The sequence below is a fragment of the Capra hircus genome, chromosome 10, assembly GCF_001704415.2.
Source record: "Capra hircus breed San Clemente chromosome 10, ASM170441v1, whole genome shotgun sequence".
Classification (NCBI taxonomy): Eukaryota; Metazoa; Chordata; class Mammalia; order Artiodactyla; family Bovidae; genus Capra; species Capra hircus.
The window spans coordinates 27,125,915-27,146,077 of record NC_030817.1 but is presented as its reverse complement, the minus strand read 5'-3'; the positions used below and the strand labels follow the sequence as shown (position 1 = coordinate 27,146,077).

Below are 20,163 nucleotides of genomic sequence, written 5' to 3'. Positions count from 1 at the left end.
ATGCTGTATCTTAATCTCTCTCAAATTCACACATTTCTCTCTTCTGCCACTATGTAGGTCAGGGGCCAGTAAAGTCTTTTTCTATAAAGAGCCAGAAAGTAACTATCTTGGGCTTTGTGGACTATACAATCAATGTCACAACTACTCATCTGTGCTGCTGTAGCACAAAAGCACAAAGGACAATATACAAATGAACTGACATGGCTGTGTTCCAATAAAGCTTTACTGTATAAGCCACTAGAATTTTGAATAATATAATTTACATGTGTCATAAAATATTCTTCTTTTGACTTTATTTAAAACTGTGAAAGCCATTCACAGTTCACAGGTCATAAAAAAAATCAGGCAGCAGGCTGATGATGCAATCTCCTGATGTAGCTCCCCATCAACTCCTCCTTGGACTAGCAAGCAGAGCAATTTCTTACTAGGTCTGGCTTACCTGCCTCCTGCCTTGCTTCTTTCCAGTCCATTTTCCATACTACAGATACAAGAATATTTCTAAAATACCAATCTAATCTCCTTGAGCAAACAGAACTTATTTGTTTTATTTACTCTGATATCTGGAGGGCTTATATTGTTGCCTAGTACTTAAGAAAAATGTGAAGAGATTATATTTGTGGAATTGAATGTCATTACCTTGATTAAAGCTTTTTAGTCAATCAGAAGAAACAAATGTATAATTACAACAGAACAAATGTACTTGTCATTATTCTCAGTTGACATGATTTTCCCCATAGAAAACAGATGAGACTATCATACAAATTATTAAATTAATGGAGAGTTGAACAAAGTTTATATGCGATCAATGTATGAAAGCCAAGGGCATTTCTATACTACAGCCACAAAAAAGTTGGAATATTTGAATTTTAACAAGATATCATTTACAACAGTAACAAAAAATGAAGTAACCAGAAATAAATCCAACAAAAAAATATGGTTGATCCATATGGAGAAAATTATAAAACTTCACTGAAATACATTTAAGAAAATTTAAATAAGTAAAATTTATCACATTCAAACATAAGAAAATTCAATATTGTAAGACTATTGATTCTCTCCGTATTAATTTATAAATTCATTTCAGTTTCTGCAAAAGTCCAGACAGGCTTTTACATGGAAATTAAAGAGGTGATTCTAAAATATATACTGAAAAGAAATATTCAAAAATAGCCAACATAATCTTGAAGAGTATGATATAGAACTTTCATAAACAGATACCAAGACTTACTTTAAAGCAACTATAGCATTTAAGGCAACGATTATCACTAAAGAGATTAGACAAACAGACCAGTAAAACAGAAGCGAGAACCCAGAATTGGACCTGAAAATATGAGAACTTGATATGTAACGTAAGTGGTATTACAGATAATAATACTATAGTGGAAAAGAATAAACTATCCAAAAATGGTACAAGGTCAGTTAAATATTTATATAAAAAATTATGTCAGATCCATACCTTACAACACATACAAACCAACTGAAGATGGATCAAAGACTTGAATGCAAAACAACTTTATCTTTCCAATAAAAAGAACCGCAAAAGGATTTTTCTTTTAGAACTAGACAAAATCTAAAGTACATGAAGAAAAATAAGAGTAAATGTATAACTCAGGGAACTCAAACCAGGGCTTTGTGACAACCTAGATGGGTAGGATGGGGTGGGAGGTAGGTTCTAGAAAGAAGGGCACACTTCCCTGGCGGCTCAGTAGTAAAGAATCTATCTGCCAATGCAGGAGACATGGGTTCAATCCCTGATCCGGGAAAATTCCACATGCTGTGGAGCAACTAAGCCCCCATGGACCACAACTACTGAGCCCACACTCTGGAGTCCCTGCTCCACAAGAAAGGTCACTGCAGCGATAAGTCTGTGCACCATAACTAGAGAGTAGCCCCTGCTCGCCACAACCAGGGAGAAGCCCAGGCAACAACAAAGACCTAGCGCATCCAAAAGTAAGTAATTAAATTTAAAAAAGAGAAAGACAGGACATATGTATACCTATGGCTGATTCATGCTGATGTATGGCAGAAACCAACACAATATTGTAAAGCAATTCTCTTTCAACTAAAGATAAATAAATTTAAAAAAACCAATGAGAATTCTGAAAAAATATTTATAAAACTATAATAACAGTATAGTATTTGCACACAATACTGTTTTGTGCAACGCAAGCTTCCCTAGTAGCTCAGCTGGTAAAGAATCCACCTGCAATACAGGAGACCCTGGTTCAGTTCCTGGGTCAGGAAGATCCCCTGGAGAAAGGATAGACTACCCACTCCAGTATTCTTGGGCTTCTCCTGTGGCTCAGACAGTAAAGAATCTACCTGAAATGTGGGAGACCTGGGTTTGAGCCCTGGGTAGGGAAGATCCCCTGGAGGAGGGCACAGCAACCCACTCCAGTATTCTTGCCTGGAGAATTCCCGTGGACAGAGGAGCCTGGTGGGCTACAGTTGATGGGGCCACAAAGAGCCAGACACAACTGAGTAACTAAGCATACACATTTGCACACAATATCAGATATATCAACTCTAACTCAAGGTATGGGCAAGGACCCCAAATATATACCTATCCTTAATATATGATAAAAGTGACAGTTCAAGTTAACAGGGAAAAATGGATTATTCAATAAATGGTGCCATTAGGAAATATCAAGTTGGATTCCTTCCTCAAAATGAGACTAGATTAAAAAACTTAAGCATAAAAAAATGATACTATAAAAGTACTATAGGAAACCATGGTAGGAGGACATCCTAACATTATACAAAACCCCAAAACTATGAAATAAAACTTGATACATAAAAAGAAAAAAATTCTGCTTGGAAAAAAAGTCAGAAGAGAAGTAATAATTTAGGAGAATGTATTTCCAAATCATACCACAATCAAAAGGCTAATTTCACCATAACATAAAAGACTTCAAAAACTAGTAAGTAACCCAAGAGGAAAAACACCAAAAAAATTATGTCTACAAAAACTTATGTAAAAACATTCAAGGCAACATTATTCAAAATAACTAAAAAGTGAACCCCTGGTAGCTCAGCTGTAAAGAATCCGCCTGCAATGCGGGACACCTGGGTTTAATCCTTCGGTTGGGAAGATCCCCTGGAGGAGGGCATTGCAAGCCACTCCAGTATTCTTGCCTGGAGAATCCCCATGGACAGGGAAGTCTGGCAGATTACAGCCCACAGGGTCACAAAGAGTCAGACATGACTGAGAAACCAAGCACACACCACGGCACAGAAAGTAAACTCAAATGTCCATGAGCAGATGAAAAGACACATAAAACAGTGTATATTCATCTACTGGCCTGCATGCACGCGTGCTCAGCTACTAAGATGTGTCCAACTCTTTGTGACCCCATGGACTGCAGCCCGCCAGGCTCCTCTGTCCACGCAAGTATACTGGAGTGGGCTGCTACTTCCTCCTCCAGGGGATCTTCCTGACCAAGGGATTAAACTCATTTCTCCTGTGTCTCCTACACTGGCAGGTGGATTCTTTACCACTGGCATATTACTCAGCAGTAAAAAGGAACTGAAGTACTGATACATGCTACAAAATGGATGAATCTTAATATATTATGCCATGCGAAACAAGCTATTCACAACAGACTACATATTTTTATACAAGATGACAGCAGTAGGCAAATCTATGGAGTAGATTAGTGATTGTCTAGAGGTGCTGAGAGATTAGGGGAAAATAGGGAGCAATGACTATGGGGATGGGGTTTCTTTGGGGGATAATGAAAATGTTACAAAGCTGACTGTGGTGATGGTTGCACAATACTATGAATATACTGAAAGCCACTGACTTGTATATTTTAAATGGGTGAATTGTATGGTACATGAATTACATCTCAGCAAGCTGTTGTGTTGGAGAAGACTCTTGAGAGTCCCTTGGACTACAAGGAGATCCAGCCAGTCCATCCTAAAGGAGATCAGTCCTGGGTGTTCATTGGAAGGACTGATGCTAAAGCTGAAACTCCAGTACTTTGGCCACCTGATGCAAAGAGTTGACTCATTGGAAAAGACCCTGATGCTGGGAAAGATTGAGAGCAGGAGGAGAAGGGGACGACAGAGGATGAGATGGTTGGATGGCATCACCGACTCAAAGGACATGAGTTTGGAAGGACTCCGGGAGTTGGCGATGGACAGGGAGGCCTGGCGTGCTGCAGTTCATGGGGTCACAAAGAGCTGGACACAACTGAGCAACTGAACTGAACTGAAGCTGTTGTATTTTATAACCATTAAAAAAAAAACCCCACAAAACAGTAGAGGTAAAAAGATATCTGTTTCTGCCCATAAACAATTAACTGTTGTAGGAAAAGCTGTTGCACTGAAAACAATCAAAAACCTAGACAAATTATATGAAAGAACTGTTTTCAGATATTGGAAAACAAATAGCACAGGACTGTGATTCATAAGAAAAGAGAAAACAAGTGCAAAGAGCCCTCTGATTGCCCTGGCTTGTTGCTAGAGGGACTTTCCAGGCTGTTGCATGAGAAGAGGAACCGAAACAAAGTCCAACAGTCTTACTGAGCTACGGAGGGAGAAACAGCAGTTCCCAGGAGCCAAAGCAGCAATAATTTTCAAGAGCCTACTGGAAACAGGACTCTGCATGGAGCAAGAACTCCGTGGAGGTGAGGGGGTCTCTGCAAATGGCTGGCTGTGTACTACCTTATGCACACATGGGACAAAAGTCCACCAGGCTGGGGGAAAGCTACTGGAAAGTAGTAGACAACCATGTAATTCCCAGAGCTTACACACACCTGCAACTGCTTTCCCATCAGGCAGAGAGCTGAGGGAACTGGGTCGTCTTCAGAAGGTTATCACTGTAAGTCAGTCAGGCTAACTGAGCTCTAGACTATGGTTATTCCAGATTCACTCCAGCGAGCCTAAAAGGAGTAAACTGACAAGTAATTTAATTGTATACTAGACCAGAGATCCAAGAGGAACTTCCAGATATAAAAGTATACAGTATCTAAAATCATACCCCATTCTACATGATGTTTACAAGAAAATTAGACGCTGCAGAAAACCAGTGAATTTCAAGTCATAGCAATAGAAACTGTCCAAAATGAAGCAGAGAGAGCAAAAGCACCGCAGTCATCATCATCATCATCATCAAAGCACTAGTGATCTACAAGTGACCAGTGTTTAACAAATCTAACACACGTGGGACAAGTTCCAGAAGGGGAGGATGTTAGGGAAGAGGGGAGGAAAAAATATTTCTAGAAATAATCCTGGAACACTATACAAAAAGAATAACAATGTACTCTGCGTATTATAATATAGATGTAAAATGTATGACAACAATACAAAGGAGGGAAAAGGGAAAAATAAAGCATGCTATTGCTGTACCTGAACTGGTATAACATTATTTGAAGGTAGAGCAAGGACTTGGAAAAAAAACAAAACAAAAGAAAACCAAAGAGGTATAGTTTTTAAAAATTAGTAAAATACCAACAATCTTGTAGGAAAAGAATAGAGAATGTCTTTGAATTGGCAGTAATGGAACAGTCACGTTCTGAATAAATTATGCTGCTAATATACTGGAACATCATGCATGTGCAAAAATCAGATCGCTCTCTCAGCGGAAAATGCGAATTCAGAGATACAGTATAACACAGCAGTGTGGGGTCACTTCAGAGCCAGACTGCCTGAATCTGAAATCCAGGCTCTGTTAGATACCTGCAGAGTCATTGTGGGCAAGTTATTTAACTTCCTCTGCCTCAGTTCCTTCTGCAAACCAGTGACAATACTCATGGGATTTTCTGGGGATTGAAAGTCATGTAAGGCATTTAAAACAATCACAAGCACAAAATTAGTATTCATTAACTGCTGGGTAAATGAGGAGGAAAACCTTCACAATATATTTCTAAGTGAAAAAAGCAAGGTCCAGAACAGTATAGTACGTTGCCATCTGTAGGAAGAACAAACTATGTAAATATACCACTAGCAGAGTAAAGATCATCTCCAGAAGATTAAATAAGAAATTTCTAATGATGACTCCTTCTGGAAAAGAGAGCCTCCTAGCTGTGACAACAAAAAGAAAAACTGTACGTGCTCAGTAGCTTAAAGTCATGTCCAGCTTTCTGTGACCCCATAGACTGTGTAAGTCCATCAGACTCCTCGGTCCATGGAATCTCAAGAATACGGAACTGGGTTGCCAGGCCCGCCTCCAGGGGATCTTCTGACACAGAGATCGAACCCAAGTCTTCTGTGTTGCAACCCAAGTCTCCTGCATTGCAGATGAATTCTTTACTGCTGAGCCACGGGGGAAAGCCCTACTCTCCTCTTCACATTTTTTACGTAAACATTGGATTTTCAACAATCTATTATCCATTCAAATAAATAAATTTAAAATTGAGATTTATTAATAAGCATGTATAAAATAAGAAAAATGTGCATTTCAAAGCCAAGTATCAGCTAGGTAAAAAGAAATAAAGTAGCAAGCCAATTTCATTTTTTAATAAACTGTATTTCTTCCCAGAATTACTATAATGATCAGTTCCCTGTGGCTTCTAAAGCCTTTTCTGGTCTTTGTCATTTGTGACCTACTTTTCTAACTCTTCTCTTACTTCTTACTTCTTTGCCTTTTATCATTTCATGATCTCATAAATAGTTTCCTTTATTATCTACAATAAACTATATTATGATAAATATCTTAGGTTTTTTCCCCAAAGCCTTCATTATGCTTAATTTTTTAAATTCATATTAGAAAACTAGAAGAAAGGAAGGGTAATTAAATCAGCATTTAGTTTCAGTCAACAACTTATGTTTAAAAGAAATATTTGTGACTTTTGTACATGTATCTCAAGGCATATCAAAGCTGTTTTTGTATTGTAAGGACACATATCTATTTCGAAAATTTTATCACGGCAAAGTTAATTTAAAATTGACAAAGCATGATGTGAAGAGTTTTCTCTGTAAGCTTTGGAGTCTGTCCATAAGTTTGCAGTCAGCCTGTGACTCACTAGCTATATAACTTTGAGAAAGTTATTCTTCCCCTATCTCAGTTTCCTAATTTGTAAGCTTGTATTAACAGTAAGATCAAACACTGGTATGTTTTAAGAGCAGACTAAATGAGGCAATAAACATTTCAAACAATATCTGACCCATAGTAAGGCCTTAATAAATATTAATAAAGATAATAATATTCCTTATTTTAATAATAATTTTAAAAGTAGTGAAAGCATATGGACTAGTTGGGAATGGGTAAGGCTATAAAGCATGTGATGTCACTAATTTTTTTTAAAATGAAATTCATCTATAAATTGTTTAATGTTATTAAGTCAAGTATAAAATTTGAACTCATTATATGCCATATTATTGAAAAATTAAGACTTTTTATTTCTGGAAAGAACATGCAGAAATAAATATAAAAGGAGTGCTTTACTTTTTCATATTATTCTTCAAAAGACTATGTTTTTAAGATCGAATGTTCCTTATTTCTTACTTTTTTTCAATTCAGCTATAAAAAACTCCAACAAATAATATGATCAAGCTATTTAATACGTGGAGAAATGCCATAACACTTTTTATCCTGAATTACTGGAAAAAATTCTTCCAGTATATCAAATAATTGTTTGGAGCCATACTGTTTCAATTTCCCTTTTTGTATTATTAACATGCCTTTAAAAGAACTGCAAAAGAACAGCAATGTTGGAGAAATATAAAATATAGTCTAAGGATCAAATATACTAATTTTACTGGATGGGACTTAAGAAAGTACATGTTTTTTTCCTCAAAAATATTTAGGGAATTTCAATAAAATGCAATACCCCTTACTTATCTAATGGATCAGAATCTCTGGGGGTAAACTATAGGAACTGCAGTTGATGCAAGCCCCTAATAATTTTTCTGGCTTACTGTTATTTTAAGAACACACGAATAATGAAACTTAAAGGTTTCACTTAAAAGGTTTCATGTAAGTGAACCATGACCAGATTTCAAGCAGGAACAGGAAATGGCATGAAGGGAGGAGTGAAGCAGATGTCCTACCAAAGGGAGATAACTCAAGTGTCCAGAGAAGTTTCAGCATCCTAGGCACTTAGAGACAAACACACCTGTCCTGAACAAGCAGCAGGAGTACAAGCAGACGGCGACTGTGAGCCAAAACTGCTGTTACTTAGAAAAGCACTAGGCTTTCACTGTTTAATTCCTATCCCACTTCGCAATACATACATTTTTTCATTACTCACTCTGGAAATACAAGCCTCCTAAGTACTACAATACTAATTGGCAGAGAAGAGGACCAAAACACCTTAGAGCAAAGCAAGGTACTTTTGTTTTCAATTCATAACAAGGTTTTTAAACAAAAAAGTAAAAAAATTTAAAAGGTCATTTAGGTTTTTTGTACTGAATTATTACAACCATTTATTAATACAGAACTTTCATGTAAGGGAGTCTTTTTTTCAAAACAACTAATCAAAGACAAATAATTACTCAAATTTTGGAAGTTTATTCAAACCTGTAATGGACATGTAAAAGAATAAACAAATTTTACAAGATTAATTCTACTGTAACTGGTCAGTTTCAACATCTGTAAAATGACAGTTTGAAACCAGGAGATGTTTAAGTCCTGACTAGCTCTAATTCTAAAACTGTATGATATATAAAGCCCTCAAACTTTGAATTAAATATACTAGGTTGTTGAAAAACTATACTGTAAACATACTCTGGTAATTCAAATAACCCTGAAGTGTTAGAATACTGATAGATGCATTCCGTGGTACCGTTTTCAGACTTCCTGTTAGCATGTGCTCTCAATGAATGAAGAGAAAAAAAACTACTTTCTCTTACTTGGACTGCTAAAAATTAATCGCTTGCAACATAGCTACTCAATGAGGAGTTTAAAAAGGCTCTATCATTACGGAATCCTGAAAAATCTCATAAAAATAAGAGAAACATCATTAGCTAACCAGTAAATATCATAACTCAATGACAATCTTAAACTCTGAAGTATTTAGATTAAGTGCATTTGAGATATTTACCTATTATGCAAAACAAGCAGCATTACTTTACAATCTGAACATTACTGTGTAACTCCTTAGGTTGCATAGGGAAAAAGAAAAAACATTCATGGTACTCTTCCCTCATAATTCTGCCATTCTTATTACACACATTACACATTTTCCACAGTCTGTAAGTGATGCACTGCCCAGAAGTGTCTATGAGGACAAGGGTTTATCTATACTGAAATTAAGTCTGAGATAGGTAACTTTACCATAACAGAGTTTACACAGGATGTGTATTTCTCAGAAGATAATTTTGTGCTGTAATGGGGGGGATGGAAATCAAGAAGTCTGATTCCTTAGATTCTTCATAGTTATTAACTTTATTCTTAAATTAAGGGACTGGTCTGCAGAACGAATAAACCTCCTTACAATTTAAAAGACAGATAACTAACACAACATTGTAAACCAACTGAACTTCAATAAGAATTTTAAAGTGACCAGATAAAACAGACATCAGTCTAAAAAGAAATTTTGCTTCTATATAAAAAAGACCTAGCTTTTAAATCTGCATTTACAGACCACGAAAAACCGAACAATGGGAGGCCAGAAGTAGTACGCAAAATATAAAAGCTTTCCTGTTTAAAAACTCACTCATTCCTGGCTGTCAGGCTGTCATATTTACCATTTTTACAAGCCCACTGGTCTGGCCAAGATCCCTACTTTCAAGACCAACTAAAACCAAGCATTTGCAAAGCTAATTCAACATTCTGTAGCTCAACAACTGACAGTACAGATCAGTGATCCAAAAGCTAATTAAATTGTGTCTATCAGCAAATTAGCAACCACACCCCTTAAAAAGAGCACTCAGGCGGTGCTCCATTAACTTTCACTAAGCGTGGCTTTCGTTTCAAATTCATTACTTCATTGCCTGAATGACCATGTTTATTTTACAAACACTGTCACCAGAAAAAGTCAATAACTTTACCTACGCCTGAGACACAGATCAGTCTGGGGAAAGGCACCGTGTAAAACGGGTGAATCTTAATCACCCAACGACTAATTATAAGCACGGTATACTTAATCATAATGACAGTCTGTGCATCACAAGAATTAAAAACCTTTTATCAACTCAACTAAAGCCCGATGATAATGTATTACTCCACGAACGGTATTTCCTTTAGGTTCCAAGAAAAGCATTACTATTAAAATAAGAGTTTGATGGCTAAGTCTTAGGTTTTCCCTACCGTTTCATTATCATTATTTAAGGCAGAAAGGGCCTGTTCGGAGGGTACTGTGAAAACCTGTGGAAAGAGAAGTCTGGGAAGGGAATGGCCAAAATCAAGCGACTGCGGAGAGCAACGAGGGCTCGGAGGCTGTGCGGGGAGAGGACAGGGACCCTTACCTGCCAGCGGCCATAGGTGAGGAGGATCATGGAGATGGGGATGGCGGTGCCGGACATGGCATGGGTGGAGGGCATGCTGTACTCAGAGTTGTAGAAAACCTCCAACTTGACCACGGGTGGCGAGGCGGGCCGCGGCCAGCGGATGATGTCCTTGGTGCACTGGCCCAGGTACATGACCAGCACCCAGATGACCACGAGCCTCCGGCCCACCAGGGCGTCCAGGTTCCAGATCCAGAAGGGGAAGAACAGTATGTAAAAGAGTTCGTTGCCCAGCTCCGTGCCGAAGCAGAACAGGTAGTGGAGAGGCCAGTTACTCACGTGGGCCAACTGGCCCTCCTCGCCCGTCAGCGAGTTGCGGCGCAGAAGCCCCGCGCGCCGCGGCGAGGCTGGGCCCACCTCGGTCGCCCGCCCGTTCTGCACGCCGTTGGGGGCGCCGCCGTCGCCCAGCTTGGCCGGGCACTGATTGCGGTCGCTCCCGGGCGGCGGAGGGCCTCCGGACGCCCCCGGCTGCCGCTCTCTGCGCCGGGATTCTCCGGCGAGGTGCGCCTCCGCCTTCTCATCCTCCCTCGGGTCGGCGGCGGCCGCGGCTGTGCAGCTCACCGGCGCTTCCACCCCGCACAGCTGCTGGAAACGGGCCACTTTCTGCGGGTCCTGCAAACTGCTCATCAGCTGGGCCAGCCACTGCCCCAACGACATGATAACGGAACCCCGCGGCCCGCGGGCCGAAGGACGGCGGCGCGAGGGTGGGCCGGCCCCCGGCGCAGCCCGGATCCGTCTCGGCGCGCCTACGGCAGCGACAACTGCAAGGCGAGCGGCGCCTCCCGCCACCAGCTGGGTTCTGCCGGGTGACGGCGCCACAGGCCGCAGCCGCCGCCGCGCGCCCCCGCCCCGCTCGCCCCTCCCTCGCCGCGCGCGCTCCGCCACCGCCCTGGCCTCCACGCGCCGGCGCGCGCCCCGCCGGACCCCGCCCCCACGGCCTCTGGAGAAGGGGGCCCGGCGGCGCGGGTCAGCCTCGAGCGCACCCGGGTGGCGTGAGGGCGCTGAGGCTCTGCAGAGCGGCGGCCTGGAGCTTCTCCTTATTAATACCCACCAGGCGTCGCGGCGCTTGGCGGGCCGGACTTTGCGCGCCCCTCTTCAACTTCAGCCCTCGCTCCCTGCTGGCTGGGGTTGCCGGCTTCTCTCGGTCCGGCGTTGACTGGGAAAGGCCACGATCCTGGTGCCAGGTTCGGCGGTGCCAGTGGCCAAGCATCCGGACGTCCTTCTGGCACAGAATCAAATGGTGAATGGTGAACGAAAGCGAAGTAACTGCCACGCACTCAAGGAATTACAAGTAATTACGGAGATGTCCTTAAAGCCACGTGCCAGTTGACTGGTGGTGACGAGAGTAGATATAGATCCCAGGACAGTAGGGTGTCATTGACTGTCAAAAGCTCAGAAATAAGTGAAGTAAAACCAATAAATCGCTGAAGTAGTAATTAGTAAATGGATATTGTGCACACACCAAAGAGACAGTTTGTCAACTAGGATCGCTCAAACCAAGATACTGAGTGAGGCATCGGGGTATATTGTTATAAAGCAGCTTATATGGTGAGAAGGTAGTGACTTTTTTCTTCTTCATAGTGATTGGTTATAATAGAATTTTCATGGGTTACCTCATATCAGCCTTGAGAAGCAGTTCAAATTTTGCTTATTATTTCCAAAAAAGTGACTAAGTTGGTTTCGTCTGCCCAAGGAATTAAGACTGGTCTCCGTTTGGTTTTGAATTTAACAAATATTTTTGTCTAAGTTACCAGATCACAGTTATTCTTAACCTACCTATAGAATTTCCTTTGGATAAATTCCAATAGCTAGCAGGGTTGCACAGAAGATGTGTAATTGGCAGCTGAACTCAGGGGGTAGATTTCTGAGTTTGATAAGGCTGGTTTAGAAACTTAACTTTCAGGTCCCACAAGTTACAAATTTGACTTCTACAAAGAGTGGGTTTTATGAGAAGGGCTCTGAACTCTAGTTCCAGGAAGTTATTTCAGGTACAGTGAATGTCTAAATTTAAAATTTTGAACTTCTTCCGATAAACAGGCTGGAAAATTCCCCTCCTTTCTGTCATTAGAAATATTGTATTTTCTTCTTTCCCAGGGAGAATAATTCTCCTCCTCCCACTCCACTTGCCAGGTTGTGACCATAGAAAGATGAATAAACCATCATCCGTGCCCTCAAGTTGCTCACAAGATAAATAGGAGACAGAGATAGATCCCCCTCTGGAGTATAGAGCAGATGGTAAGTGCTAAAACTGAGTCATAAACAACATGTTTTGGGAAGGAGAAGAAACAAGTTGACTAGCAACAGCAAAAAAGTTGTTGAGGTGATCCTATTAAGCTAGATCATAATTGAAAAGTGAGATATGAATAGTTGGAGAAGCCCATCTTTGGGAAAGAGAAAATGAATAAAGACAGATGGAAATGTGCAAAGACATATTTGGTAAACAGCTAATAGCTCATAGAATACAGAGTAGAAAGGGTAAGTGACTGGAATGGGGTTAGAAAGGGAAGATAGGACCAGATTGTAAAGGCTGGGGATTTTATTTTGCAAGCAGTGCATACATGCTAAGTTGCTTCAGTCGTGTCCGACTCTTTGTGACACTATGGGCTGAAGCCCACCAGACTCTTCTGTCCTTAGGATTCTCCTGGTAAGAATACTGGAGTGGGTTGCCATGCCTTCCTCCAGGGTATCTTCCTGACCCAGGAATCAAATCAGTGTCTCTTACATCTCCTGCATTGGGAGGCAAGTTCTTTACCACCAGCACCACCTGGGGAGCGCTTGTAAGCAGTGCGGGACCATCAAAGGCCTTTCAGCTTGGCCACCAACACCATTAGAACTGTGCTTAGAAAGAGGACTAGGAAGGAAATCAATGGTGAATTGCCACAGTTCAGAGACCAGAGGCCAGGTAAATCATTAGAGATTACAGTAACCAAGTGAGAGAATGAGTGCCTGAACTAGAATCAGATTATGAGAATCAGAAGGAAGGGATTTGAAAGGATCTGCCTGCAACACAGGAGACCCAGGTTCGATCCCTGGGTCAGGAAGATCCCCTGGAGAAGGGCACTGCAACCCACTCCAGTATTCTTACTTGGAGAATCCCATGGACAGAGGAACCTAGTGGACTATAGTCCATGGTGTCGCAAAGAGTCAGACAGGACTGAGCGACTTTCACTACTCACTACATTTAAATTCATAGCTCTGCAGGCAAACAATAGACCATCCCTGATTGGAAAATATTGTCTAATATTGAGACATTTCTAATTTAATGAGGAAGACATAACAAGAGAAAACATGCAATTATATTCAAAGATGTAAAGCGAAGCATAATAAACAGTTCTAGGAAGTGAGATACAAGCAATCACTATGTGGAGTGAAAGGCAGGAAGGTGGCATTGGGTTAGCTCTGACTGCTTCTGCCAAACAGATGATTAGCTGGTGTTTAAAGTCAAGGAGCAGCTTTGTAGTGAGAAGTGTCTGTGAGGCAATTTACACATGCTTTTCTATGAAAATAATTTGTTCAGAGGGGAATTATTCAGGTTCAGCCAAGAAATTTTTAATTCTGGGGATTAGTCTAAAGATACCAGGGAAAAAAGAATAGAAAACAAAGTAGAAGGTGATCTTTACAGATTTTCTTCAATTTACAATGGTGGTCCTGATAAACCCATCATAAACTGAAAATATCCTAAGTCAAAAATGCATTTAATACACCTAAACTACCTATCAACATAGCTTAGCCTAGCCTACCTTAAACATAACACTTACGTTAGCATACGGTTGGCAAGATCACCTAACACAAAGCCTGTTTTTTAATTAAGTGTTGAGTATCTCATGTAATTTATTGTATACTGGCAGTGAAAATGAAAAACAGAATGGCCATGCGGACACAGAATGTTTATAAGTGTCTCAGTTATCTAATCTTGTCATCTAGTAGTTGACTGAGAGCTGCAGCTCCCTTCTCTCCCCTGCCCTGCCCAGCCTGTTGTACTGCATATCCTTAGCTCTGGAAACTATCAAAATTTAGAATTTGAGGTATGGTGTCTACTAAATGTGTAATGTCTTTGCACCATCATATAGTCAAAAAATCTTCAATCAATCTATCACAAACCAGGGAATGTCTGTATATCTCGTGGCTGAATTATTTTGTCAGAATGCAATATTCCCTTTAAAAGTAATGGAAACAGAGATGATGGGGAATGGGAATTTGGCCTATGACTGCACTAAGGAGGAAGAAAAATGCAAGTTGACTGAACTTCAAGGGGCCAGCACTCTCCTGCTAGTACAGTAAATCTGTTAATGATAAGGAAAATGTCTTAGCTGTAAACCAAAGCACCACAGTGAAAAAAAAATAGTAGTTTTGGTGGATTCTATCCACATTCACTCCAAACTTTTCATAACAGAACATCTTAGGACTTAATGGAAATTTAATTGCATAAAAATTCAAATTTAAATATTCTGTGGCAAGCATTTTTAAAATAAAGCATAAACATTTTTTAAAAGAAAATATTTCTGCCAAGTAAAGATATGACTCTCTGGGTGTGATTCAGTGTCTTGCCTGCAAAGTCAAATGTCTTTTTTTTTTCAATTAATTTATTTTTTAATTGAAGGATAATTGCTTTACAGAATTGTTGGTTTCTGTCAAACATCAACATGAATCAGCCATAGATATACATATGTCCCCTCCCTCTCGAATCTTCCTCCCACCTTCCTCCCCATCCCACCCCTCTGTGTTGCTACAGAGCCCCAGTTTGAGTCCCCTGAGTCATAACAGCAAATTCCTATCTATTTTACATATGGTAATATAAGTTTCCATGTTACTTACATTGTAACAAATGTCTCAATCCATGTCCTACAATTGATATGTTAAATTTTGTGATATACTTCTTTGCACTTCATGTAATATTGAAACATTTTGAAGACTCATGTTCTATAAAGGCAAAATGTTGCTGTCATTTCTAATGGAACTTTCCTTAAAGTAGAAGGGAAATACAATACACAGTCTTGGCCTTGGTCGTTCTACCTTCAACAGATAATTTATCGTAGTGAATTGTGGCAAATCATTGATTCGGGCTTCTCTGGTTGTCCAGATGGTAAAGAATCTGCCTGCAATGCAGGAGACCCATGTTCAATCCTGGGGTCAGGAAGATCCCCTGGAGAAGGAAATGGCTACCCACTCCAGTATTCTTGCCTGGAGAATCGCATAAATCGAGGAGCCTGGCGGGCTGCAGTCCATGGGATCACAAAGATTTGGACATGACTGAACGACTAAGCACACGTGCAGATCATTGATTCAGCCACTTTTACAATGAGTTCAAAGAACTTTATCAATAGAAATGCACCTTCTAAGTAATTTAGCTTCAAAACTATTGTATTGTATATTTGTTTTGTATTATATTGTATATTTGAATGTTGCTAAGAGAGTAGCTTTTAAAAGTTCTCATCACAAGAAAAAAAGAACTATGTGAGGTGATGGATGTTAACTAAAATTACAGTAATGTATTAAATCATTATGTTATGCACCTTAAACTAATACAATGTTCAATGTGAATTATATCTCCTTAAACCCCTCCAGGGGACGGAGAAACTGTATTACTTAATAAGAAAATGATAATATTCATTTTAAATTGAATATTCATTATTATCAATCTATTTCCTTTTGCCTATCTGGAATCCAGCTAAATTTATTTGTTTGTTTGTTTAGAATTTTTAAATATTTTTATTGAAGTATAGTTGATTTACAATATTGTGTTAGTTTTAAGTGTACAACAAAGTGATTAAGTATACATAGATACATGTATTTGTGTGTCTATATACATATATATTCTTTTTCAGATTCTATTCCGTTATAGATTATTACAGGATAGTGAGTCTAGTTCCTTGTGCCATACAGTAGGTCCTTGTTGTTTATCTGTTTCATATACAGTATTGTGTATACGTTAATCCCAAGCTCCTAATTTCTCTCCCCCTACCCATTCTGCTTTGGTAACCATAAGTTTGTTTTCTATGTCTGTGAGCCTATTTCTATTTCAAATTAATTTCTTATTAGTTAAACTGCAAAATTTATATGTTGTAAACTAGTCACCATAAATTATTACTATTACTAAAATATTTTTGAAATGTAAATGTCATTACATAGCACTTATGGCATCAATAAGTGGTCATTATTAATATTTTTGAATGATTATACCCATATTTATTAAATTATTTACATATAACCTAGTGATTTTACCCTGTATCTCTGATTAGTTTTATACTTCTCAAAATTAGGATTTCCTCTGAATTCTCAAAAAGATACCTATCATAGCACAAATGTAAAGATGTATGATGAATATAGATAAAATTTTAAAAGTAAGAGTTGAATTTTTTTATCTTCTACATTGTCTCTGCCCCAGCCTTTCACTTTCTCCCAAAGGAATATTCTAAGAAAAAAAAAAAAAAACGATCTGAGAGTATCTCAGTCAACAAAATAAATGATCTCTCACCCACTTTTACTTCTGGCCCACATAGGCTGAGATCACCATGGAATTTTTTCCCCCTTATGATACAGACCACTTATACCATTTTATTTTACCCCAAGTCTGTAGGGCTTTTTTTTTTTAACTTATGTATTTATTTTGGCTGTGCTACGTCTTTGTTGCTGCAGGCAGGCTTTCTCTAGTTGCAGGGTGTGGGGACTACTCTTCATTGTGGTGCACAAGTTTCTCATTGTGGTGGCTTCTCTTGTTGCAGAGCACAGGCTCCAGGCTCACGGGCTTCAGTAACTGTGGCATGTGGGCTCAGTAGTTGGCACACGAGCTTAGCTGCTCTGCTGCGTGTCGAATCTTCCTGGACCAGAGATTGAACCCGTTACCCCTGGATTGGCAAGCAGATTCCTAACCCCTGTACTACCAGGGAGGTCCCTGCCCTGCCTTTCTTGATGCTTGTGTTCAGTTCTTCCTTGGATTTCATAAGCCAATACATTCCTTTTTTATTTAAGCATTTTTTTGAGGTAGGTTTTGCAATTTTCAAATAAAATAAAATCACACAGGTGGTTAGAGGCAGAGTTAGAACTAAAAGTCAGATCCGATTGCTCACCTACAGCTTTGGTGATGAACAGTTTTTGTTGCTGCAAAACCTGTTGCTGTCCGCCAGAGGCAAGGACATGTGCTTTGCTTCTAAGTCATTTTTATTTCTACTAACAAGATGCTGAGAGCAAAATTGACACTGAATAAGGAGTTGATAAGTTACTATAAGCATATAAAGTTATGGAAAGAACATTATCTTGATTTGGAAGACCTAGATTTGGGGCATGGATCTGCCACTGACTTCCTGTAAGATCTTCAGCAAGTCACTTATAGTTTCAGAGCACTAAGAACAAGAGCCTTGTAGGATTATGGAAAAGCTAAAAATAACCTCATATAGGTAAGAAATTTTTTAGCTCTAAAGTGGGTTAACGGCAGGATATACATTGGAAATTTTATTTAAAGCCCTGTCTGAATTTGGTATATTATCATTTTAACATCACCGTACAAATATCCATCATTATCTCAAACTCCACATACTTAGATACAACGCATTGTCTTCTTTATACCTCTGCCTCTATTCACCACCCCCTCAAATCTCTTCCTTGCTTTAAAAACTGCTTTTTAAAGGCAAACTGGATCACAGTTCTATCCTGCTTAAAGCTCTTCAGTCTCCCCATTGCCTTCAGAATAAAAAATTCAAATTTTACTTTGTCATTCCCGAAGAACTAAATGTAGATCTGTCAGGATGTAAGAGGAGAAACCAGGTGATTGAGATCTAGTCTGTCCAGCACTTTGGTTTTTACGTAGGCTATTTGGCTCCTACCTGATTTTTTATTGTCTTCTCCGCTCCTCCCATGAGGTATGCAAGCTAGGGGAACTTTAACAGGCACAGTGAAAGAAGCCAGGTGGTGTTCAGGCTTTGTAGACAAGGTCATCATCATCCTGTTCCTGTCTCTCCCTCTTACTTTACTACTGCCTCGCTTATCCTCTTACCCTCACTCTATATTTAGTTATTCTGAAATGAATTGCTCTGAATATTTCATGCTCCCTCGTGCCTCTGTGTCAGGGCTCTGTGTCCATTCTGTGTCAGCTTGTGTTATTTCTGTCTTGAACTCGCTTCCTTCTATCTCTCACCTGGCTGAGTCCTTCAGGATTGTCTCCTACACTAAAACATAAATTAATTGAAGACAGGAATAATATCCTTGATTATTACCTATATCTGTCTGTATACCTAGCACCTGAATGTTGTCAGTCAATATATATATGGGCTTCTCTGGTTGCTCAGTGGTAAAGAAACCTCCTGCCAATGTAAGAGATGCAGGTTCGTCCCTGGGTCAGGAAGATCCCCTGGAGCAGGAAGCGGCAACCTACTCCAGTATTCCTGCATGGAAAATCCCATGGACAGAGGAGCCTGGTGGGCTACAGTCCATGGGGTTGCCAAGAGTGGGATGCTATTGAATGACTGAACAACAATATATGAGTGAAAGAGCTTTAGAAATCCATTCCTGCAGAACTCCCCTAGAAAGATTCTGAATAAACTTGATTATTTGGGTTTGGCTCATTCCCAGCATACCTGTAGTTGTTTCTTATACAAATCTTTGAGAGACCTAATAATCCTTAGCGATGCCTCAGGTCTGTTCCAACCAGTGTGAGTGAAGTGAAGTGAAAGACGCTCTGTCATGTCTGACTCTTTGCAACCCCATGGATTATACAGTCCATGGAATTCTCCAGGCCAGAATACTGGAGTGGGCAGCCTTTCCCTTCTCCAGGGGATCTTCCCAACTCAGGGACCAAACCCAGGTCTCCGGCTTTGCGAGCTGATTCTTTACCAGGTGAGCCACAAGGAAAGCCCAACCAGTGTGACCAACCAGTGTGACCAGTAGCTATTTGGTAACAAATTCCTTGGAATCATTTAACTCAAACAATCACTAAGAGGCAACAAGAAAGTGAAGCTTTTTTCTTTTTTTAGATACCCAATTTTGATAATAAAAGTAATGTTTATTGAGTCTTGTTACATGATGTGTACTATTTGATAGGCTTTACTGATAGTAACTAATTTAATCTGTGCAACAACCCTGTAAGGTAAATATTTTTTCTACTTTAATCTTCACAACAATCCTGTAAGGTAAATCTTTTTTCTATCTTCATTATATATATGAAAAATTGAGGTATAGAAAGATTAAACAAAATGCTCAAGGTCACTGAGTTGGTAAGTAGCAGAGCCTGCTTTCAGACACCTGACACCCAGAGCCCACAGTCTTAACACATGATGTTATATTGCCTCCCAGTTCAGTTCAGTTCAGTCACTCAGTCGTGTCCGACTCTTTGTGACCCCATGGACTGCAGCACGCCAGGCTTCCCTGTCCATCACCAACTTCTGGAGCATGCTCAAACTCATGTCCATTGAGTCGGTGATGCCATCCAACCATCTTATCCTCTGTCGTGATGCCATCCAACCATCTCATCCATCTCATCTCGTCCATTGCCTCCCAAGAGGTACTAAAATAACCAGCTCAATCTTTGCTATTTTCTTATGACCATTATTAATTAGGAAATTCCATCTTCTTATTGTAAATAATATTCAATTGACTTCTGAATTCTCATGTTTTATCTGCATTCATTTTAATCACAAGATCAGATATTGAATGTTTACCAAATGCAATGCATTAGGCTATAGGCCAGAGAAAAGACACAGAGGAATGGGCACATCTGTGCCCTCAAGAAGTTTATATTCTAGGAGAGAGAAAAACTGTAGACAACTTACTGTAGTAAAA

General features: G+C 39.7%; 1 protein-coding gene across 1 annotated transcript in view; it reads right to left on the bottom strand.

The window, feature by feature from the left end:
• SGPP1 (sphingosine-1-phosphate phosphatase 1) overlaps window positions 1–11,241 on the bottom strand; it is a 43,015-nt gene extending 31,774 nt beyond the window's left edge. The window contains exon 1 of the mRNA XM_005686103.3: window positions 10,354–11,241. Coding sequence (XP_005686160.2) covers window positions 10,354–11,049 — 696 coding nt within the window. The 5' untranslated portion in view covers window positions 11,050–11,241. The remainder of the gene's footprint in view (window positions 1–10,353) is intronic.